The 22,393-nt window shown below is 62.2% G+C and overlaps 1 protein-coding gene across 2 annotated transcripts; it reads right to left on the bottom strand.

Moving 5' to 3' along the window:
• Window positions 1-803: 803 nt before the first annotated feature.
• Window positions 804-20,498, bottom strand: IL3RA (interleukin 3 receptor subunit alpha). 2 transcript variants are annotated; one of them, XM_042926605.1, is made up of 12 exons: window positions 20,416-20,498; window positions 17,879-17,975; window positions 15,180-15,298; window positions 14,704-14,821; window positions 12,149-12,281; window positions 11,788-11,963; window positions 8,028-8,143; window positions 6,068-6,094; window positions 5,272-5,383; window positions 2,672-2,777; window positions 1,203-1,284; window positions 804-948 (listed from the first exon to the last, which is right to left on the bottom strand). In XM_042926605.1, the coding sequence occupies exons 2-12, from the start codon at window positions 17,940-17,942 to the stop codon at window positions 874-876; spliced, it is 1,128 nt and encodes a 375-aa protein (XP_042782539.1). In that variant the 5' UTR covers window positions 17,943-17,975; window positions 20,416-20,498; the 3' UTR covers window positions 804-873. The 2 variants fall into 2 exon arrangements, with proteins under 2 accessions (XP_042782539.1, XP_042782540.1); XM_042926606.1 differs by lacking the exon at window positions 20,416-20,498 and having other exon boundaries at window positions 14,704-14,773; window positions 17,879-17,989.
• Window positions 20,499-22,393: the final 1,895 nt, after the last annotated feature.

Genomic DNA, 22,393 nt, shown 5'->3' with positions numbered 1-22,393 from the left:
GCGGGGCTCCTCAATTTGAAGACGTTGGTAAATGCAACCGTCCTTTCTGCCGCAATTAGGGTCCCGTTAGACAGGAGGGAATTTGGGTCGCGAGGCAAGTTAAAAAGAGGCCGGGATCTGTGCGGCCTCCTTGGGGACCTCGCGCTCCTGACCTACTTGACCCGTGGTGCTCTGGCCGGGGCGACGTGGGTCTTGGGTGCGGGCTCCCGTCTGGATCCGTGTTCGGGATTCGGAACTGCCTGTTCGCTCTTTGGCTGAGACCAACCCTCCCTCTTGGCCGCGAGACCTTTTTATGTTTAAGTGACACGTCGCCAAATAGCCGCCTGTGCCGGTGGCCTCGGGGCGTTCGGGAAACCGTGCTTTGGCTACGGGGTGGGGGTGTGGCGCTCCCGAGGGGCCCCCTGACGCCGCCCTGCCCTGCCCTGCCCATCTCGGCGTGCGTGGCCACGCCCTCCATCCCCCACGCACCGGCCACACGGTAGTGACCCCCTTGTGCCCGGATGCCCTGTGCCTTGACTGGGGTGGTCGAGGAGCCTGTCGGACCTTCCTGGTTACCTGGGGTGTGGAGGGCTTACAGAGAAGCCGGCATGGCCGCTGGGCGGGGGCGGGGGTGTGGGCGAGGCCCGCTTCAGGAGGCCGGAGCGACCCGGAGCCACGGGGCTGGATCCCACTCCCGGAGTGCAGGGGGTGGCCGGAAAAGGGCTTTATTTAGGAAACGACCCCCACACCGCCTTTCTTCCCTCCTGGTGGCAGCTCCGTGAAGTTGCGCCAGGTGGTCATGCCCTGGTCCCCCGGTCCCCCGGTCCCCCGGTCCAACACCAAGCAGGCCGTCCAGGCCCCCTCCGTGCCTAGGACGAGGTCTGCGCCCCAGCGTCACATTTCTCCCAGAACCTGCACCTCCGCCACGTGGCAGTCCTCCTGGCTTGCTCTGCTGGCCTCCCAGGCCACCTGCGCGGGTAATGGGGGGGGGGGGGGTCGTCAGGGTGAAACACAGAGCTGCGGACTCTGGGGGGGGGTTCCCTGCGGCTTCGGGGCCCGCACCTGGGGGAGCGCCCAGCTCCTCCCCTGAGCGTCACCCGGCAGCCTTCGGCAGTCTACAGCCCGGGCCCACGGACCAGCATCGCGTGCCCGTGCGCCGGGCTATGAGCACCTGTGCGCAGCACCCCCCCCCCCGCCCCACCCGCGCAGGAAGCGGGACGGACCAACTTGCTGCTGTGCAGGGTGTCACTGATGGGGTCCTTCAGGTGCGGGATCGGGGGGAAGAGTTTCTGCAGCACCGAGTACCTTGGAGGAGACAGACAGACAGACAGACAGACAGAATCACGTCCTCTGAATCCGGAACGGAGGGGGCAGTGTGGGCCACAGGACGCCAGCCCGAGGGTGAGGGCCTAGGGCCAGTGATGGGGGGCGGGGGCAGGGCTGTGATCTCTACGGGAGCGGGGGGCGGGGACCTGGGGTGCGTGGTCTCTACTTTGGGGCTGAGGAGGGCAGGCACTGGGGTCTAGACCACTGGGCTGGGGTGGGGGAGGGGGTCTCTACCTGGGGTGAGGGGTATGGTCTGCGGGGGTGGGGGGGCAGACGGTGCTCTTTCCCGCGGGGCGGCGAGTAGGGGGTGTGGTGTCTACCGAGGGGTGGGAGGGAGGAGAAGGGAGGGGGAGGAGGGAGAAGAGGAGGAGGAGGAGGGAGAGGAAGAGGGGAAGGAGGAGGACTAGGAAGGGGAAGGGGAGGAGAAAAAGGAGGGAGGATGGAGAGGAGGGGAAGGGAGGGGGAAAAGGGAGATGAGAAGGAGGGAGAGGAGGAGGGGGAGGGGGAGGAGGGAGATGAGAAGGAGGGAGAGGAGGAGGAGGATGGAGAGGGGGAGGGGGAGGAGGGAGATGAGAAGGAGGAGGGAGAGGACAAGGGGTCAGGGAGGAGGAGGAGGGGGAAGGGGGGAGGAGGGAGGGGGAAGAGGGAGATGAGAAGGAGGACAGAGAGGAGGAAAAGGGGAGGGGGAGGAGGAGAAGGAGGACGGGTAAGAGGAGTGGGGGAGGAGGAGGAAGGGGAGGAGGGAGAGGAGGAGGAAGGGGAGGGGGGGAGGAGGAGGAAGGGGAGGGGGGAGGAGGGGGAGGACAGAGAGGCAGAGTGGAGGGGGAGGAGGAGGGGAAGGAGGAGGGAGGGGGAGGAGTGAGATGAGAAGGAGGAGGGAGAGGAAGAGGAGGGGAGGAGGAGGAGAGGGATGGGGAGGGCGAGGGGGCGGAGGGAGATGAGGTGGAGGGGGGGAGGGGAAGAAGGAGGAGGGGGAGGCAGAGTGGAGGGGGGGGAGAAGGAGGAGGCTTTCCGGACCCTCTCCCCCCCCCCCACCCCCCCCCCCCCCCCCCCCCCCCCCCCCCGTCGTGCAAGGGCATTGGGGGACCGGGAATGTGGGCCAGCGATGAGAGTCCCCCAGCGGGGACACGTGGGGACACGCAGGCCAGCCTGGCTGCGCCCGCGGACTGGTAGTGACGGTCTGGGGACACAGGGGGGTCCTGAGGGCACCGCACCGGGACCGGCGTCGGCAGGGACCGGATGGCACCTCGGGGTCCAGGCTCACACAGGGCCGGACCCGGCGGCGGGGTCGCGCCGCCCAGCAGCCGGGACCCGCCTGCGGCGGGGGGGGGGGGGGGGGCGGCGGCTCAGGGGGCGGCGCGCTCACCTTTGGCACAGCGCGACCCCCAGCCCCAGGGCCAGCAGCGCGCCCAGCGGGATCAGAGCGGAGGTCAGCCAGTCTCGGAAGTGCGTGTCCTTCCCGAGGTCGCACTCTAGGGGAGGGGGAGGGGCGCGTCGGCGTGTGCCCGGGGTCGTGGTTCCCCCAGGAGCCAATGCTTCCCGCCTGCCGCCCCCCTCCCCCATGCGGCAGGCTCTCGGTGCGCCCAGGAGGGGACAACGTCCACCTGCCCCTGCGGGGGTCCCTCCCACGGGGCCGGCTGCACCAGCCCCAGCGCGAGCCCCAGCCCCCAACCCCAGGCCCCAGGTGCCGGCCGGACAGGCTCACACCCCAGCCCCCAGCCCTCTGCCCTCTGCCCCCTGCCCCCCAGGGCCCAGCTGCAGCCCAGCCCAGTCCTTAGACGGCGAGCTTTCCCTGCAGCCTGGCCAGCACAGGGCCCACCGGGTACACTGTCTTCTAAGCCCTCGGGCTCCCCGTGACAGCGGGGGGGTCCCTGTGGGGAGTGCCACCACCTAGTCCCACAGGCTGGGTGGCCTAGCAGCAGATACGTGTGCCTTGCAGAGCCCTGGAGGCCGGGGCTTTGAGAGCCAGGCGGGGCGAGGCTGGTTCGTCCCGACGCCCTTCTCCTTGGCTGGTAGAGGCCGTGCTGTCCCTGTGTCCGCACCTGGCCGTCCGTCCCTCTGTGTGTGTCTGTGTCCTCAACTTCTCTTCTTGAAAGGACCCCAGTCCTGTGGGGTCAGGGCCCACCCCACTGACCTCGTTTTACCTTAATCCTCTCCTCAAAGACCCCACCTCCACATACAACCACATTCTCAGGTCCTGGGGGGGGGGGGGGTGAGGACTTCAACATATAAATTCGCGGGGACACATTTGAGTCCACAACAGAGAGTCTGCGGAAATGATCACGTCCAGATGAGGCCCCAGTGGAATACGATGGACCCTGATCCCATGACTACTGTCCTTATAGAGACAGGAAATTGGGACAGAGAGACACAGGAGAAGCCACATGGAGACAGAGGCTGAGACACGAAGCACGTGGCCACAGGTCCAGGGACACCTGGAGCCCTAGAAGCTGGAAGAGGCAGGAGGGACCCTGCCCTGGAGCCTCTGGAAGGAGCACAGCTCTGTCCCATCTGGACCTCAGTGGCCCGGCCCTGCCTGGATCTCAGTGGTCCTATCCCCCTCCCCCCCCCTCTCCCCGGGATCTCAGTAATCCTGCCCTACCTGGATCTCAGCAGCCCTGCCCTGCCTGGATCTGAGGGGTCCTGCCCCTCCGATCTCAGTGGCCCGGCCCTGCCTGGATCTCAGTGGTCCTGCTCTCCTGGATCTGTGGCCCTGCCCTGCCTGGATCTCAGGGGTCCTGCCCTGCCTGGATCTCAGTGGCCCTGCCCTGCCTGGATCTCAGTGGTCCTGCCCCTCCTGGATCTCAGCGGCCCTGTCTTGCCGGATCTCAGAGGCCCTGCCCTGCCTGGATCTCAGCAGGCCTGACCCTCCTGGATCTCAGGGGGTCCCGCCCCTCCTGGATCTCAGCGGCCCTGCCCTGCCTGGATCTCAGCGGTCCTGCCCCTCCTGGGTCTCAGCGGCCCTGCCCTGCCTGGATCTCAGTGGCCCTGCCCTGCCTGGATCTCAGTGGCCCTGCCCCTCCTGGGTCTCAGCAGTCCTGCCCCTCCTGGATCTCAGGGGCCCTGCCCCTCCTGGATCTCAGTGGCCCTGCCCTGCCTGGATCTCAGTGGTCCTGCTCTCCTGGATCTGTGGCCCTGCCCTGCCTGGATCTCAGGGGTCCTGCCCTGCCTGGATCTCAGGGGTCCTGCCCTGCCTGGATCTCAGTGGTCCTGCCCCTCCTGGATCTCAGTGATCCTGTCCCTCCTGGATCTCAGTGGTCCTGCTCTCCTGGATCTGTGGCCCTGCCCTGCCTGGATCTCAGGGGTCCTGCCCTGCCTGGATCTCAGGGGTCCTGCCCTGCCTGGATCTCAGCGGCCCTGCCCTGCCTGGATCTCAGTGGCCCTGCCCTCGTGGATCTCAGGGGTCCTGCCCCTCCTGGATCTCAGCAGCCATGTCCTACCTGGATCTCAGCAGCCCTGCCCTGCCTGGATCTCAGACTTCCTCCCGTCTCCAGAGGTGGGAAAGCACAGATTTCTGTTGTTTCCAGCCCCTGCCCCGCCACGTGCGGTCATTTATAGCAGGAAGCCCAGGACCCTAGTGACCGCGGTTCGTTCCCTACGTGTTACCACTGAAATGGGATGTTTTGGGGGCAGCCGGAGGGGAGGGTCTGTTTTCAAACGTGCTCAGGGAGAGGTGGCCGCTCTTACTGTGATGACAGCCTTCTGCTCAGGCCCTGAGCCCTGCCCTGACGTGTGCGATAAAAGGGAAGGACCCCCCCTGCCCTGCACGCCCCGCTCTCACCAGCCCCGGGCTGGGGGTGGGGGTCCGCCCGCCCTCCGCTTCCTCCCACCCTCCGCCTTCCCAGGCCGCCTCTTCAGGGGCCTGCTGGCGCACGCCTCCCGCCAGGGTCGGTGCTTCCGTGACCCGGGGCGGCGCGCCCCGCGTCGAGCGCCCGCCAGGGAGTCGTGAGAGGGCGCCCCACTCACCAAAGCGCCGCACGGCGCTCCACTCGCTCCAGGTTTTGCGGAAGCGCGCGTGCGCCCTCAGCCTCACCGCGTAGTTTCCGGGGTTGGGGAGCACGAAGCAGCTGTCGGGCGCCTGCGGTTTCCGAGAAGGGAAGGCCAAGCCCGGTGGGCGGGGCGCTCCCCACGTTCGCGCGCCAGGACTCTCGCCCGAGCCGGCCGTCGTGGGGGGCGGGCGCGCGCAGGCGCGGCGGGGGGCGGGGGCCACGTGGATACCCGGGGAGGGGCTGCGGCCCGCGCGCCAAGGAGCCCCCGGGAGCTGGGACAGAGGCCTGGGACGCGGTCCCTGCGGCCTCCGGAGGGAACGCAGCCCCGCCCCGCACGCCTCTCAGGCGACAGGTGTCCAGGACCCCGGGACCACAGCCCCCAGCTGTGGTACCTGTTGTAGCCCCCGCCCCCCAGAGAGAGAGAGAGGGTCCGGCCGCAAGGTACGGCCCCCCAGAACCCGTGGACGGGACCTGAGTCGGAAACGAGGTGTGTGCAGGTGTGAGTGAGGGGTGGGAGGGGGGTCAAGCTGCTTGAGGGGGGCCCTGAAGCCAATGACAGGTGTCCTTGTGAGAGACAGAAGGGGGGACACAGGCACAGAGGAGAAGCCCCGGGAAGGCGGACTCCCAGCTCCGTGCGGTCTGCCCCCAGCACTGCGTAGGGGTGAGTGGGGCCCACACGCACAGCCCGCGCAGGGGAGCGGAGGGAGCGCACTAACACACGGCCTGCCCTTCGCGATGCCGAGTTGGGGGGTGGGGGGCTGGGGGACACTCACCTTCTCGGTGTAGGCGGGATCTGAGCCCTGCAAAACAAAACCAGAAGGCGGTGGGTGCCCGCTGCTGTCCCCTGAGAGGGACCCTTGTTCTGTGAGCCCTGTGGTTGGGTGGGAATCGCCAATATAATGTGCGAATCAGTATGACCGTTAAAGGAGAGATTGACTGAAAGCTATGTGGCCTTGGAGTCCCGGGGGTGGGGGGGTCAGTTGCTTAAGCGTCCGGCTTTGGATTTCGGCTCAGGCCATGATCTCACAGTTCGTGGGTTTGGGTCCTGTTTCAGACCCTTTTTTGGTTTTTGGTTTTTGGTTTTTTGAGACAGAGAGAAAACGCACGGGAGCGGCAGAGAGGGAGGGAGAGAGCGAGAATCCCAAGCAGGTTCCCCACCGTCAGCACAGAGCCCCCTCGGGCCTCGAACCCACAAACGGTGACACCATGACCTGAGCCAAAATCCAGAGTCGGATGCTTGGCCGACTGAGCCACCCAGGCGCCCCTGTACCTGGTCTTATAAAACAAAAACAAAAAAAGCGTAGAATTAATAACGTTTGTGTTTTTGACCACTTGTACGTTTGCAGAAACATGACGTATCATCACTAATGAACTATAAACAATACATAGAATATACAAAGAAGTAAAGAAAACTGATACCTTTAAGTCAATAATTGAGTATGAAATACTAAGTAGCTCCAAACGTTTGCTCATTGTCCTTCAATTTGCAGACTTAACATTTTTTAAATTTATTGATTGATCATCTCTGTGCCCAACGTGGGGCGCAAAACTCACGATCCCTCAGATAAAGAGTCACATGCTCCACGGACGGAACCAGCCAGGTGCGTCACTCACTAGCATCACTCTGCATTTTCCACGCCTCTGTGTATACACGGGATGCCCCAGGGTGGCCCTTGTGTCCGGCTGTCATTCGTGGGGGGTCGGATTCGTCCCTTCTCTTGGGTCATTCCCAAATACAGCTGCTGTGACCAGTCAGGGCCCCACTCTGCTGGGATTATGTTTACACTTCTCTGGGAGCCACACCTCGCAGGGGATCTGCTGCCTTGGTAAGCTGGAACCAAAGGCTCTTCCAAAGCGACTGCGCCATTTTTTACGTAAAGGATATGGTTTTATCCTGGCTCTTGCAATGCGGAGAACGTTCATCCATGAGGAACATCTCATAGAAGAAGGAGCCACCTGCGGGTTTCCTGAAACGGGCCATACCGTTCAAAATGGCCACGAGTTAGTGGCACAAAAGTGTTCCAGTCAAGTGGGTGACAACCTGGCTGACGCTGGGTTGGGCCAGACTTTGTCATTATCGCAGATCTGATGGGTGTGGACCGGCCTCTCCCTGCGGTTTCCATTTTCTCTGCTATCTTTTCATGTATTTATGGGTCATGAATGCATCTTCTTTGGGGAAGTGGCTGTTTCAACTTTTTGCCCTTTGGGTTTTTTTATACAGTTGTTTATCTTCTTGGTATTGACTTGAAAGAATTCCTTATCTACCCTAGACGTGCTGCGTCCTTTGACAGACAAATGCGGAACTGGTTTCTTCCACGTGTGACCTGCATTTTCAATTTTACCTCTGTCTTTTCAATAGCCAACACTGTTACTTTTGCTAAAGCTAAAATAAATTTTTATGCTTCATTTTTTTTTGATGATTTTTAGACACACACACACAAAAACTTAAATGATCTTTACTTTTTTCCATTTTTTGTTAGCTTTTTTCATTTTATGTAGAGTTTAGCTTCTATTTATTTTTAAATTTATTTTTGCTTATTTTTTTATTTAATGTTTAGTTTTAAAAGATTAAAAACAATTTTTTTTGGTTCATATTTGTTGTGTGTGTGTGTGTGTGTGCGTGTGTGTGTGTGTGTGTGTGTGTGTGTGTGTGTGTGTGTCTTTATCTGCTTCCAAACCCTCGGGGTATAGATTCCGGAGAATCTAGAATTTCCAGTGGGGGCAAGCATTTACCTTTTGTATTTCAAGTTCGTATGTAAATCTGTGATTAAAGTGGCTTGACATTTTCCACTCCATGACTGAATAGGATTTATTACACATTCCGGTGATGTTGGGCAGACTTAATCTCTCTAGGGAAGAAAAAAAAAATTTATGAGTAAAATCAATATTTTTCATCCCCTAGAAGATACTTAAATTTTTTAAAAAATATTTATTTATTTTTGAGAGAGAGAAAGGGAGAGAGAGACAGGGCATGAGCAGGGGAGGGGCAGAGAGAGAGGGAGACAAAGAATCCGAAGAGGGCTTCAGGCTGTGAGCCGTCAGCACAGAGCCGGACGTGGGGCTCGAACCCACAAACCATGAGGTCATGACCTGAGCCAAAGTTGGACCTTTAACCAACTGAGCCCCCCAGGCGCCCCTAGAAGATGCCTTTAAAACAGGCTTCTTACAAATTCGGATGCAGGGGAGGCAGAGAGAAGGTCATTTCAAGGTTGAAAACAGGGCAAAACACCAAGACAGATGCCTGACAGGATATCTGGTTGAATGAGGGCCAGCTGCTCAGACACCAGCCTGCGAGAGCCCCCCGCCCATCCCGAGATCCTTCTGGAATGCGCTCCTAGGTCTGGACTACACCTCACGTTTCCCCCTTGGCCACACGTCCACTGCTCTCCGGTCCGCCCTTGGGGCTGCTGGGACCCTCCCGTCCGTCTGTCCCCCCTTCGGGGTGCCGTTCCGGGGCTCTGCCCCCAGCTCTCCCTCCAGAGGGTCGGCCTCTCTGTCCCCAAGGCGTCAGTAGCTTCCTGTGTGACCGCGTCTGAGACGACACCACGGGTCCGACCTCCACGAGGAGCCCAGCCCTGCGTCCTTGCCCGACTGCCCTGCGGTCCGCCTGGACCCCTGGCAGAGAGCTCCCCGCAGGGTGGTCTCCAGCTCGGGGTCTCCTCGTCTTTTTCTCGCTCCTGCTCCCCTCCTCGCCTTCGCCCTCCTCCTCTCCCTCCCCCCTCCTCCCCTCCTCTTGCTCTCCCCCTCCTCTCCCTTCTCTCCTCCTGCTCTCCATCCTCCTGCTTTCCCTCTCCCTCCTCCTCCTCCTCTCCCCCCCACCTATGATGTCACCCTGCACCCAGCCTCCTTCGGTCCCTCTTTCTACCCCAGCAGCATCCACAGAACCCACTGCAATTCCGTCCTGGGAAACAGTCTCAAAAGCGGCTCCCCCCGCCCCTCCCTGCAGCCATCCAGGCCGTGCCCGTCTCCTGCTGCCTTGCACTGGGACCTTCGGGAATGGCCTTCCCCCCTCAGGACCAGGACGCCTGCGGCCAGCAGCCTGCTTGGGAGGACGCGCTCATGGCAGGGCCGGGAAGGGAGGCCCGGGCGGCAGGGACCTCCCAAAGAGCGGCCGCTCAGTCCCGCTGGTGAACCACCCTGCAGACCAAGGAACGCACCTGGTAGGAGCCCCCCAGCCCAGGGCGAGGGAGCCGGGTTACTCACCAGCCGGCCAAGCACCTGCTCAGGGGCTGAAAGGCTCGGTCAACACATAGCACCCACGTGCAGGGGCACGTGCAGGCCCGGGGCCCCGCGGGGCAGGAAGGGCCAGGGCGAAATGCCACTTAACTTCTAAGGAGCTCTGCAGGGGCTCCTGGGTGGCTCAGGGGGTTAAACATCCGACTTTGGCTCAGGTCATCATCTCCCGGTTCGGGGGTTCGAGCCCCGCACCGGGCCCTGTGCTGACAGCTTGGAGCCTGGAGCCTGGTTCGGATTCTGTGTCTCCCTCTCTCTCTGTCCCTCCCCTGTTTGCTCTCTCTCTCTCTCTCTCTCTCTCTCCCAAATAAATAGTGTCTTTGCAGGTACAGTAAGTGAAGGTTCTGGGACGACCTCCTTCTGCATCAAGGTGGCCCTAAATCCGATGACGACTGTCCCTATAAAAGTCAGAACAGGAGACACAGACACAGAGGGGAAGCCCCAGGAAGACGGACGCAGACACGGGAGGGACGCGGCCACGAGCCCAGGGACGCCTGGAGCCCCAGAGGCTGGAAGAGGCAGGAAGGACCCTCCCCTGGAGCCTCAGGAGGGGCCACAGCCCTGCCTGGATCTCAGCACCCCTGTCCTGCCTGGATCTCAGTGGTCCTGCCCCTCCTGGATCTCAGCTGTCTTGTCCCTCCTGGATCTCAGTGGCCCTGCCCCTCCTGGGTCTCAGTGGCCCTTCCCTGCCTGGATCTCAGCAGCCCTGCTCTCCCTGGATCTCAGTGGCCCTGCCCTGCCTGGATCTCAGATCCAAGGCTCCAAGCCTCGTGCTTTGGGATCGTTTGTTAAGGCAGCAGCTGGGAACCAACAGTCCCCCCCCCCCCCCGGACCCGATTCTCTGTGTCAGTGGGCGATGTCTCTGATACTCTGAGACAGCCGCACCTGCGGGCCCGGACCTGGCCAGTCCACGCCCAGAGACGTCGCTGTCCGTGGCCCCAGGCTTGGGTTCTTGCTCTCCTGGTGCCATCTGGAAATCGCTCATAATGGTATGGCACGAATTCCCCACGGCTGCCACAGCAAAGTCCCACAAACTGGTGGCTGGGGCCATAGAAATGCGTCCTCTCCCAGGTCTGGAGGCCAGAAATCTGAAGTCCACGTGTCCCCGGGGCTGGTTCCTGGTGGAGGCTCACAGGGAGACTCTGTTCGAGGCCCCTTTCCCACTGCGGGCGGCTGCTGGGGAGGCTGGGCGTCCCTGGGCTGGACACACGTCACCTGTCGCTGTGCCTTCCTCCTCGCCTGGCCTTCTCCTCCGTCCCGGCGTCGGCCTCCGCGTCTCCTCCCCTTTGTACGGGCAGCACCGAATTGGATTGGGTGGGGGCTGCCTTACTGCACGTGCAAAGACCCTGTTTCCACATGAGGCGCCTTCGCAGGCGCCCGGGGGTGGCCAGATGTTTGCGCAGCACAACCGGCATCTTCGAAGTCGTGCAAGTGAGGTCCTGGTGCGTCCGCGGAGGCTGAGGCCAGGCGCGTTCCCAGCTGCGCGCGTCCCCGCCGGGCGCTCACACACGCCCGGAGCAGCCCAGCTCGCTCCCTGCCCGCCCGTGCCGGGAGCCGCGGGGTGGACACGGGGGGTGGGGGCGGGGGCAGCGTGCGCGGCGTCGCACGAGGCCTTGGACGCGGTGCGCAGGCACCCGCGAGGGAGCAGCGGACGCAACACAGCGTCTCGGCCCCAGGGGAGGGAGTCCGCGGGCGCAGGAAAAGCCCCCCCGCTTTTCCAGTAGGAGGCCTGCCTTGTCCCCTCTGAACCCCCGTCTCAGCTCAAGCGGCGGCTCACTGCCCCCCGCCCCCACGTGACCCCGCGCTGCGCGGTGCGGGGCCCCGGCTTCTCGGGGCTGGCAGGGGCCACCGTGCGGAGAGGGGTCCGCTTTAAGGGAACGAGCCACGAGAGAGCTCTGCTAAGGTGGGGTCCGCGCGCCCCGAACCCGAAGGAGGGTGAACACAGGGCCTCGGCGGGCGCCGCGAGCACGATACTGAGCCCCCCAGACTCGTGGCGGGAACACGTGCCATCGCCTGCCCTGCCCCCGCCCCCCCCCAGAAGGTGACCCCCTGGGGAGGCGATTAGGCTTAGGTGACGTCATGAAGGTGGCGGCCCCCGGGATGCTTTCCTGGCTTCCCACGAAGACCACACGGCTCCCTTTGTCTGTGCCCCGTGCGAGGTCCCGGCGAGGAGGGGTCCCCAAGCCAGGAGGACGGTGCCCCCCGGGACCCACATGCGCCCCCAGAACCGTGAGAAACCCCCCCCCCCCCCAGGACTCACCGATTCTTGCTAGTTCCACAGTGAGGTCCGAGCACGGGATCCTCGCGCCCTTGCTGGTGCCCTTCACCAGGAACTGGACGTGTTCCCTGAGCCGGGACACGTCGTCGAAATGACACCGGATGTGTGTCCCCCGATCGTCCACCGCGTACCGGGGACACTCCTCCTCCTCGTAGGTCCTGCGGCCACCGGCGGGCACTCAGCAATGACCCAGCGCCCCCCCCCCCCCAGCCCAGCACAGCAGGGGCCGCCAGCCGTGACCCAGCGCCCCCTCCCAAGCCTGGAGCGGCCGGGGACACCGCTGTCCCCCCAGGGGCCCCGGCGCCCGGTCGACCCAGCCTGCCGCGCCTGCGGCCGCGCCTACTTGAGGTCCTGCCAGTACAGGCGATACTGGACGTCCCCGGGGGCCGCGCGGCCCGCCTCCCAGCTGCACGTCAGGAAGTCCACGTCGTGCACCCAGCAGCCCAGACGCTGCGCCGCCGCCTCAGGGTGGCCCTCTGTGCTTGCAACGGGCGGGAGACAAAAGCACGTCCCCGTGAGCACGGGCGCCAGCGTGTCCAGGCCCCGGGCGAAACCACACACACTTGCAGCAACAAACGCGGACGCGTCCTGCGCCGGCTGGCCTCAGTTTCCCCCCGCGGCTTGACTCGGTTTCCCCCGGGGCTTGCCTCAGTTTCCCCCGTGGCTTGACTCACTTTCCCCCGTGGCTTGCCTCAGTTTCCCCCGTGGCTTGCCTCAGTTTCCCCCCTGTGGCTTGACGCAGTTTCCCCCGTGGCTTGCCTCAGTTTCCCCCGTGGCTTGACTCAGTTTACCCCGTGGCTTGCCTCACTTTCCCCCGTGGCTTGCCTCACTTTCCCCCCTGTGGCTTGCCTCAGTTTCCCCCCGTGGCTTGACTCGGTTTCCCCCGGGGCTTGCCTCAGTTTACCCCCCGTGGCTTGAGTCAGTTTCCCCCCGTGGCTTGACTCACTTTCCCCCGTGGCTTCCCTCAGTTTCCCCCGTGGCTTGACTCAGTTTCCCCCCTGTGGCTTGACTCAGTTTCCCCGTGGCTTGCCTCAGTTTCCCCCATGACTTGGCTCACTTACCCCTATGGCTTGCCTCAGTTTCCCCCGTGGCTTGCCTCAGTTTCCCCCATGACTTGGCTCACTTACCCCTATGGCTTGCCTCAGTTTCCCCCCGTGGCTTGCCTCAGTTTCCCCCTATGGCTTGAATCAGTTTCCCCCCATGGCTTGCCTCAGTTTCCCCTTACGATTGACTCAGTTTGCCCCTTGGCTTGCCTCAGTTTCCCCCCATGGCTTGACTCAGTTTCCCCCGTGGCTTGCCTCAGTTTCCCCCCGTGGCTTGACTCAGTTTCCCCCCGTGGCTTGACTCAGTTTCCCTCGTGGCTTGACTCAGTTTCCTCCGGGGCTTGCCTCAGTTTCCCCCGGGGCTTGCCTCAGTTTCCCCCCTGTGGCTTGACTCAGTTTACCCCCCCGTGGCTTGACTCAGTTTCCCCCCCGTGGCTTGACTCAGTTGCCCCCGTGGCTTGACTCAGTTTACCCCCTGTGGCTTGACTCAGTTTCCCCCGTGGCTTGACTCACTTTCCCCTCGTGGCTTGACTCACTTTCCCCCCCGTGGCTTGACTCACTTTCCCCCCCGTGGCTTGACTCACTTTCCCCCCCGTGGCTTGACTCAGTTTCCCCCGTGGCTTGACTCAGTTTACCCCCCGTGGTTTGACTCAGTTTCCCCTTGCTTGACTCGGTTTCCCCCCGTGGCTTGACTCACTTTCCCCTCGTGGCTTGACTCAGTTTACCCCCCGGGGCTTGACTCAGTTTCCCTCGTGGCTTGACTCAGTTTCCTCCGGGGCTTGCCTCAGTTTCCCCCGGGGCTTGCCTCAGTTTACCCCCTGTGGCTTGACTCAGTTTACCCCCCCGTGGCTTGACTCAGTTTCCCCCCCCGTGGCTTGGCTCAGTTGCCCCCGTGGCTTGACTCAGTTTACCCCCTGTGGCTTGACTCAGTTTCCCCCCGTGGCTTGACTCACTTTCCCCTCGTGGCTTGACTCAGTTTCCCCCCCGTGGCTTGACTCAGTTTCCCCCCCGTGGCTTGACTCAGTTTCCCCCGTGGCTTGACTCAGTTCGCCCCGTGGCTTGACTCAGTTTACCCCCCGTGGTTTGATTCAGTTTCCCCTTGCTTGACTCGGTTTCCCCCCGTGGCTTGACTCACTTTCCCCTCGTGGCTTGACTCAGTTTACCCCCCGGGGCTTGACTCAGTTTCTCCCCGTGGCTTGCCTCAGTTTCCCCCGGGGCTTGCCTCAGTTTACCCCCCGTGGCTTGACTCAGTTTACCCCCTGTGGCTTGACTCAGTTTACCCCTTGTGGCTTGACTCGGTTTCCCCCGTGGCTTGCCTCAGTTTCCCCCGTGGCTTGACTCGGTTTACCCCCTGTGGCTTGACTCAGTTTCCCCCGTGGCTTGACTCAGTTTACCCCCTGTGGCTTGACTCAGTTCTCCCCGTGGCTTGACTCAGTTTCCCCCGTGGCTTGACTCAGTTCCCCCCCGTGGCTTGACTCAGTTTACCCCCTGTGGCTTGACTCAGTTTCCCCCCATGACTTGTCTGAGTTTCCCGCCGTGGCTTGGCTCAGTTTCCCCCCGCGGCTTGCCTCAGTTTCCCCCCATGGCTGGACTCCGTTTCCCCCCATCAAGCGCCTCTTAAAAACAGCCGAGCTCTCTCTGAAACGCAGGTCACCACGCACGCGCTGGGGACACGGGACCCTCGTCCCCAAGGCCCCGGGCCCACCTGGTCCCCCGATCGCCTCGTGCCCCTCCCCTCCCGGCCTCAGCCCTGCGCACCATCCCCGTGTCCTCATTTGCCCAGTTCGCTTCCAGAAGCCCCCGCGGACGACCTCCTTCCGCGTGCGTGGACCGCCCCGAACCCCGCTGCCCTCACCTGGCCTGGGGTACAGGATCCCCGCGGAGAACGGCCGGTCTCCGGTGGAGGCGACCGTGAAATTCGTCACCTGACACGAGGAAAGTACGCGGAACTCGCAGTAACGCTTGTCGGTGGCCTACGGGGAGCGTGTCACGTTGGGCCCTGTCGCCCAGGGCGTCAGAACCCCGGACGCTTCCCGCCCTGAGCCATGCGCCCTCGGGCTCCCGCGCGACCTTCTCAGAAATCCCGGCCACGTGCACGGGCTTCTGCACGAGGCGGGACGGGACGGGCGGTGCCTGTCGTGGGGTCTCAGCACGGCCGAGTCGCAGACCCCCAGACGCGGGCCCCGGGGCCACGGTACCTGGCGGGGACCCCCCCACCCCATCCCCCAGCCCAGCCCGCAGGAGAACCCCCACGTCTGCGACACCAGGGCCGGACGGTGGCTCTCGGGTCCCCGGAGGACCCCCGGTGCCGAGGTCGGGGGACGAGCCTACCTTAGTGATGAACCTCGAGTTGATGAAACAGCCGATCTCAGACACGTTTCCGCTGAGGTCCCAGGTCAACCTTCTCGTCTCCGGCTGCATTCGCAGGTTCTTAATCGGCGACTCGGGATCTGAAACGTGGACACGGGGTCGCCTGAGGTCACAAGACGTCCCGCCGCTGAGGACTCATGGTCCGTGGCTTCGAGCCCCGTGTGGGGCCCTGGGCTGACAGCTCGGAGCCTGGAGCCTGCTTCCGAGTCTGTGTCCCCGTCTCTCTCTCTCTGCCGCTGAGACCCAGACGCCCATCAGATACTTGGTGAGGTTTTCTCTGGGGTCCCTTTGAAGGTCCCACAGGTCCCACAGGACATGACTTTCATAAACGTCCACCTCCTTTATGGCCTGTGAGTATGATGATTGCTGATCAAGATCAACGACCTTCGTTTCATCAGCAAAACCAACCCACGCAAACACGTAGCTTTCCTCCTGGGGGTTCTCGCAACACATAAGGATAATTTACTCCTTAACAATTAAAAACAAAAAACATAAAACCCCGAAGGGCGCCTGGGTGGCTCAGTCACTTCAGCGTCTGACTCTTGAACTCGGCTCAGGTCATGATCGCACCGTTCCTGACTTCGAGCCCCGTATCAGGTCTGTGCTTACAACGCGGAACCTGCTTGGGAATTTTCTCTCCTTCTCTCTCTCTCTCGTCTCAGAAATAAATAAACAGTAAAAAAAATAATAAGAAAATGCACCAAGGGAAATTTTTTCTAAGTTGAAAATGTAATTTTTAAAAACTTTTTTAGGTTTATTTGTTTTCGGGACAGACACACGGGAAGAGCAGGGGAGGGGCAGACAGGGAGGGAGACACAGAATCCGAAGCAGGCTCCAGGCTCCGAGCTGTCGGCACAGAGCCCGACGCGGGGCTCGAACCCACGGACGGCGAGATCATGAGCTGAGCCGAAGTCGGACGCTGAACCGACCGAGCCACCCACGTGCCCCGAAAAAACGTTAATTTTTAACAGATTCTTATGCCTCCAAATTTACGCTGAGTTCTGCCAGCTCAACATCGAACGTCATTAAAACGGGTATGAAAAATGAAGTAATGAATCTTAATTTTAGCAGATCTTTATCATATTTTACGTGCTGTTTATGAATAAAATCAATAGCTATAAAGGATCCGATATTTAAGGAAGAACTAGTATCCTGTGCACAGACTTTCAAAAAAGAAAGGAAAGGATGGGAAATATTTTGCGACTTCGTGTTCGGAAGTCATCGTCACCCCAACATCAAAATCGGAGATATGAAGAGGAAACGCGAGGGGCGCCTGGGTGGCTCAGTCCGTGATGCGTCCTGTTTTCGGCTCGGGTCGTGATCTCGGGGTTCCCAAGTTCGAGCGCTGCGTCTGGCTCTGTGCCGAGCGTCGGAAGGCTGCTTGGGATTCTCTTTCTTCCCCTCCCCTGCTCGTCCTATCCCTCTCTCTCTAAATAAAGAAATAAACTTAAAAATTAAGAAATATAAGAAAATAATAAAAGCAAACTCAAGGCCAGCACCCTTTATAAATATAGAAATCCCTTAGTCAATAAAATCCAAAAATACATAAACCCGGTAATACTACACGACCCAAGAGACTTACTCCGGGAATACAAGGTTCTTTTAACCATGAATAGAATTCACCCCATTCACAGAAAACTAATAATCTCCATAAAAGCAGGAAACAAAAAAAATGACTGAATTTAAAACCCATTTGGGATTAAGATATCTAAGCAAACCAGGAATGGAAGAAAATTTCCTTATCCTCATAAATCTATGAAAATGTTTCAGCTAATTCAGACTCACTGGTGAAAGACTAACCACTTCTACTTAAGGCTAGAACGGGGCAAGGCATGTGATTTCGACACTTCCTCAGTGGTGCTGCCTGGATCTTGGGGGTCCTGCCCCTCGTGGGTCTCAGGGGTCCTTCCCCTCCTGGGTCTCAGGGGTCGTGACCTGCCTGGATTCCAGTGATCCTGCCCTGCCTGGATCTCAGCGGCCCTGCCCCTCCTGGATCTGAGCCTCTGGTCCCAGAACTCTTCAGAAATAGGTGCCTGTATTTAACGTCCGCAGGCCCTGGAATTTTGTCCTGGCCTCCGTCGCAGACCCTGACAGCCGCCTTCAGGGGACAAAGACCTTCGTCTCCGTCCCCACAAAGCATGTGAATCTCACTCGCGCCAGAGGAAGGAGTGAACGTCTAACGGGTTATGAAATCTTGTGGCTGTCCCCCCCCACCCCCTGCTGCTCACAGCGCCCCGACTGATAAAACGGCCGAGGTGAGGCGGGGACACTGAGGTGCTCCTGCAGAAGTAAGACGCTTGGTGGCCCGGAGCCCCGCCCACCTCTGCCAGCGCTGGGAAAGGGGCGCCTGGGCCCTCTCTCGCGCCCCCTGCGTCCTGGGGACCTTCCAGATGGCGCCCGGTCTGCAGGCAGACGGCCCTGCGTTCCCTTGGGTCACTATTGAGTCTGCCTGTCCTTTCCTGAACCCTGGACCCCCCTCCTGCAACCCCCTCTCCCCTCCTGCACCCTCTCCTCACCCCAGTCCCTCATCCCGTCCTTCCCCTCCCACCCCCTCTCCCCCCGTCTTGCCCCCTCCCCCCATCTCCCCCCACTCCCCGCAAAGCCACGGAGACGCAAACACCTGGACAGACGCGCACAGCGCTCGTGGGTTTCCTCCTCACCTTCGTCCTTGTGCAGCAGACAGCACGCGGGCGTGAGACACAAGGCCAGCCACAGGAAGGCCATGGCGCTCGGCTCCCGCGTCCCCGACGGCGCGCACTGGAAGAGAAGGGACCCTCAGCGCGCGCCGTGCGGGGCGGCGAGCCCGGGCCACCGCGGGCGCAGGGCGCACGGAGGGAGGGAAGGCTCCGGCGGGACTGCGTGGGCGCACCCCTGCGCGCGTCTCCTGCGTGTGCACGCGTGGGGCCAGCCCTGGGGGGCGGGGTGTGTGTGTGCGCGTCCGCCGGCCGGCAGAGACCCCCCCCACCCCCCACCCCCCGAGCCCGGAGCCCGCTCCTGGCTCCCGCCTGGCCCCCCCCCCCCCCCCGGGCCGGGAAATGCCGCGGGGCAGAGCGGGGGAAGGAAGTGCAATTAAGATACGAAGTCAACACAGACCCGGGTTCCTGGGCCGACAGGGTTACAGGAACTGGAGGCTGCCCGCCCCCGACGCCCCAGCCGGGACTGCTGGCCACGGTCGCCAGGGTCGCCGCAAAGCCCGCGCGCCCACCTGGCCCTCCTGGGCCCGCACCTGCGTGCCCGGGGCCTCCCGCTCTCCCTACCGACCCCGCGCGCGCGCGCCCCACCTCGTCACACGCGCCCTGGCGGCCGGCGCTCTGTGCCCCGCAGAGAGTCGCCCGCGAAACGTGCCACCCGGTCAACCCCGTCCGGAAAATCTCTGCCGGGATGGAAGAGCTGGGGCCGCCGACCCCGACACCTGTGCTGGGCATTCACAGCCCCCGTCACAGGACCCAACATGGACCCCACCCAGGGGTTTCAGCTCGTCTCCCGAGCCTCTCTCTCGCAGTTCTCGCGTCTCAACGCCCGAGAGACCCCCTCCCAGGAGAGGGGGATGGTAGGAGCCACGATTGCCTCTGGGTTAGTAATAGAGGGATTGTAGTGGGTTTGTAATACAGGGATTGTAGTGGGTCTGTAATACAGGGATTGTAACAGGTTTGTAATACAGGGATTGTAGTGGGTCTGTAATACAGGGATTGTAGCGGGTCTGTAATACAGGGATTGTAGCGGGTGTGTAATAGAGGGATTGTAGTGGGTCTGTAATACAGGGATTGTAGCGGGTCTGTAATACAGGGATTGTAACGGGTTTGTAATACAGGGATTGTAGCGGGTCTGTAATACAGGGATTGTAACGGGTCTGTAATACAGGGATTGTAGTGGGTCTGTAATACAGGGATTGTAGCGGGTCTGTAATACAGGGATTGTAACGGGTTTGTAATACAGGGATTGTAGCGACTTTGTAATACAGGGATTATAGTTGGTTTGTAATACAGGGATCGCAGTGGCTCTGTAATACAGGGATGTAGCCCGTTAGTGACACAGGGATTAGGGGGAGGAGAGGAGGGCATCAGGCTCCGTGTGTAGCAGGGGACCCCCAACCCCATTCACCGTGAGCCAGACTTCAACGCGACGTTCACAAAACGTCGGTGCGGAAACGCAGAGGACGAACAATGGCGCTTTCGAACCCGTGGGCGCAAGGGCGGCCTGGGGCTGAGGTTCCCGCGGACGCGGGGCGCTCCGGGCTGCGCCCAGCGGGACAGGCAGTGCCCGCGGGGACCTGACTGCGCGGGGGTCGCGGATGGCGCGCACGGGCCCCCCCACAGGAGGGGGCCAGCGCTGAGCGCCCCAGGGCGGGACCGGGGCTTCCCCAGACACAGCCCGGCGTCCCCATGTCGTGGCTCCGTGGCCCGCAGGACCTCAGTCACCACACGGGACCCGCGGGCGTCCGTGGTCTTTCAAGCGGATCCATTCATGAATAGTTTTCTGCAGGCGAATCCCCATCAAAATGCAAGCAGGGGGCCAAATGGCACAGTCTCCACGTCTATGTGGCTCCGGAATGTTCCAGGCCCCCCCAAAGGAGACCCCGCCCCACGAGCTCTCACTCGGCTGCCCGTCCCCAGAACTGAGAGAGAGAGAGAGAGAGAGACAGAGTGAGCAGGGGAGGCACAGAGAGAGAGGGAGACACAGAATGGGAAGCAGGCTCCAGGCTGCGAGCTGTCCGAGCAGAGCCTGATGCAGGGGTTGAACCCACGAACTGGGAGATCATGACCTGAGCCCGAGTCGGACGCTCAACCGACAGCCTCCCGGGCGCCCCTGTTGTGCACAATTTTTATAAACGGGATTGCACACCGTAGGGTCTCGTGGGCCTGCTTCCGTCCCTGAGGATGGACTGCTCAGGTCTATGCAGCGGTCACAGCTTTGCTGCTTTTCGTGGACCAGTGGTGTTCCCCTGTGTGGACGGACCACACTCTGCACGCGTTGCCCCTCCGGGAGGGATTCGTGCGTAACAATCCCTCCAGGGCGCGTGGAGTCCCCCTCCCCGGGGGGCGGGGGGGCGCCCAGGAACCTGGGATCCGAGCCCCCAGGCCCTCCCGGCTGGGCTGGGCTGCACGCGGGGACCAAGCCACCCCCAGGGGCGCAAGTGAATTCTAGCACATTCCCCAGTGGACGCGACAGCCGCTCGCGCGGTCTCCAGCACCCTTACCTGCGCTCGCAGACCCGCCGCCTGCCTGGGGTCCCTCGTGCAGCCTGCGCTCGGGATGTTCCCCGGGACGCGGAGAAGGTCCGCGTGCGTCGCAGCCTGCGCGCCGGTTGTTCCCCGGGACGCGGAGAAAGTGCGCGAGCGGGAGGCGGCAGCCGGCCTGGGGGGCCCCCCGGACCGCGGGCTCCTCACTCGTCACTCCTTCCTCGCCTCGGAGGAAGTGTCCCCAAATAGAAACCAAAGCCCAAAGCTGGCTGTCGCTTGCCTCTCGGGGACTTTATAGTCCCCGCCAGGGGCCCCACCCCAGAGGCCTGACCCGGGCACGGTGGGCGTGGTCGGGGCCTGCCCGAGGACCCCCTCCCTCCGACGGCGCGTCCCTCTCCGTGCCTGTGTCTCTGCCTCAAAACCCGGGACAGCCGCTGTGTCAGGAATGTGTCAGCCGCTTTCCCAGGAATGACCCTCTTTCTTACAAAACTGCTGTTTTCCTGTTCTCCTTCCTCTTTGTGACAATCCTAATTGCTCCTAAGCGCCCAGGCCGGCGGGGGCAGCTTCCTGTCCGGCCTCTGGATGGCCGGGCGAGTGGCTTCTGGCCGGCTTCCCTGCAGGTCCCGCTGGAAACTCCCTCGTGCCCTCTGACACCGTCCCTGTTCGCGCTCCGGGTCCCCTGGTCAGGTCGCTGCCCGGGGCCTATGGGGTCAACTGCGCCCTCCAGACGGAAAACGGACCCCAGCTGCCTGTGCAGCTGAGATCGTGATGGCCCCGGGCCCAGCGGCGCCTGCACTGAGCCCGTCCAGCCCCTTCCCTTCACCCCGCTCACCGCCATGACTACATGCGGCCTTCCCCAGGCTCAGGACCCTGTGACACGGGAGGGGTCGCCAGAAGTCAGTCTGACCCACCTGCAGGGACCGTGCATTGAAAAGGGGTCTTTTCGAAGCAAGTGAAGGATCTGGGAGGAGCCCATCTTGGATGAGCGTGAATCCAACGACAGGTATCTTTACAAGAGACAAAAGAGGGGACACAGAGACGCAGAGGAGAAGCCCCGCGAAGACAGAGGCAGAGACGGGAGGGAAGCAGCCACAGGCCCAGGGACGCCTGGAGCCCCGGAGGCTGGAAGAGGCAGGAAGGGCCCTCCCCTGGAGCCTCTGCAGGGAGCACGACCCTCCCCTGCCTGGATCTCAGTGGCCCTGCCCTCCCTGGATCTCACTGGCCCTGGCCTGCCTGGATCTCAGCAGCCCTGCCCCTCCTGGATCTCAGTGGCCCTTCCCTGCCTGGATCTCAGCGGCCCTGCCCCTCCTGAATGTCAGTGGCCCTGCCCCGCCTGGATCTCAGGGGTCTTGCCCTACCTGGATCTCAATGGTCCTACCCCTCTTGGAACTCAGTTGCCCTGCCCTGCCTGGGTCTCAGTGGTCCTGCCCCTCCTGGATCTCAGTGGCCCTTCCCTGCCTGGATCTCAGTGGCCCTACCTTGCCTGGGTCTCAGTGGTCCTGCCCCTCCTGGATCTCAGTGGCCCTTCCCTGCCTGGATCTCAGGGGCCCTACCCTGCCTGGGTCTCAGTGGCCCTTCCCTGCCTGGATCTCAGGGGCCCTGCCCTGCCTGGATCTCAGGGGCCCTACCCTGCCTGGGTCTCAGTGGCCCTTCCCTGCCTGGATCTCAGCGGCCCTGCCCCTCCTGGGTCTCAGTGGTCCTGCCCCTCCTGGATCTCAGGGGTCTTGCCCTACCTGGATCTCAATGGTCCTACCCCTCTTGGAACTCAGTTGCCCTGCCCTGCCTGGGTCTCAGTGGTCCTGCCCCTCCTGGATCTCAGTGGCCCTTCCCTGCCTGGATCTCAGTGGCCCTACCCTGCCTGGGTCTCAGTGGCCCTGCCCTCCTGGGTCTCAGGGGTCTTGCCCTGCCTGGATCTCAATGGTCCTACCCCTCTTGGATCTCAGAGGCCCTTCCCTGCCTGGATCTCAGTGGTCCTGACCCTCCTGGATCTCAGAGG

This window comes from Panthera leo, chromosome Y, assembly GCF_018350215.1.
Source record: "Panthera leo isolate Ple1 chromosome Y, P.leo_Ple1_pat1.1, whole genome shotgun sequence".
Lineage (NCBI taxonomy): Eukaryota > Metazoa > Chordata > Mammalia > Carnivora > Felidae > Panthera > Panthera leo.
This window is presented reverse-complemented; position numbering and strand designations above follow the sequence as displayed.

Bases quoted from the DNA above. Each gene is read 5' to 3' on its own strand.
- IL3RA (XM_042926605.1), bottom strand. From the start codon at position 17,942: ATGGCCTTCCTGTGGCTGGCCTTGTGTCTCACGCCCGCGTGCTGTCTG. The intron at 8,144-11,787 runs GTGAGTCCTGGG...TTTCTTCCCTAG, and splicing joins TGTGGAACTAGCAAGAATCG to AGAGATTAAGTCTGCCCAAC. The intron at 1,285-2,671 runs GTGAGCGCGCCG...GTCTCCTCCAAG, and splicing joins GGGGTCGCGCTGTGCCAAAG to GTACTCGGTGCTGCAGAAAC.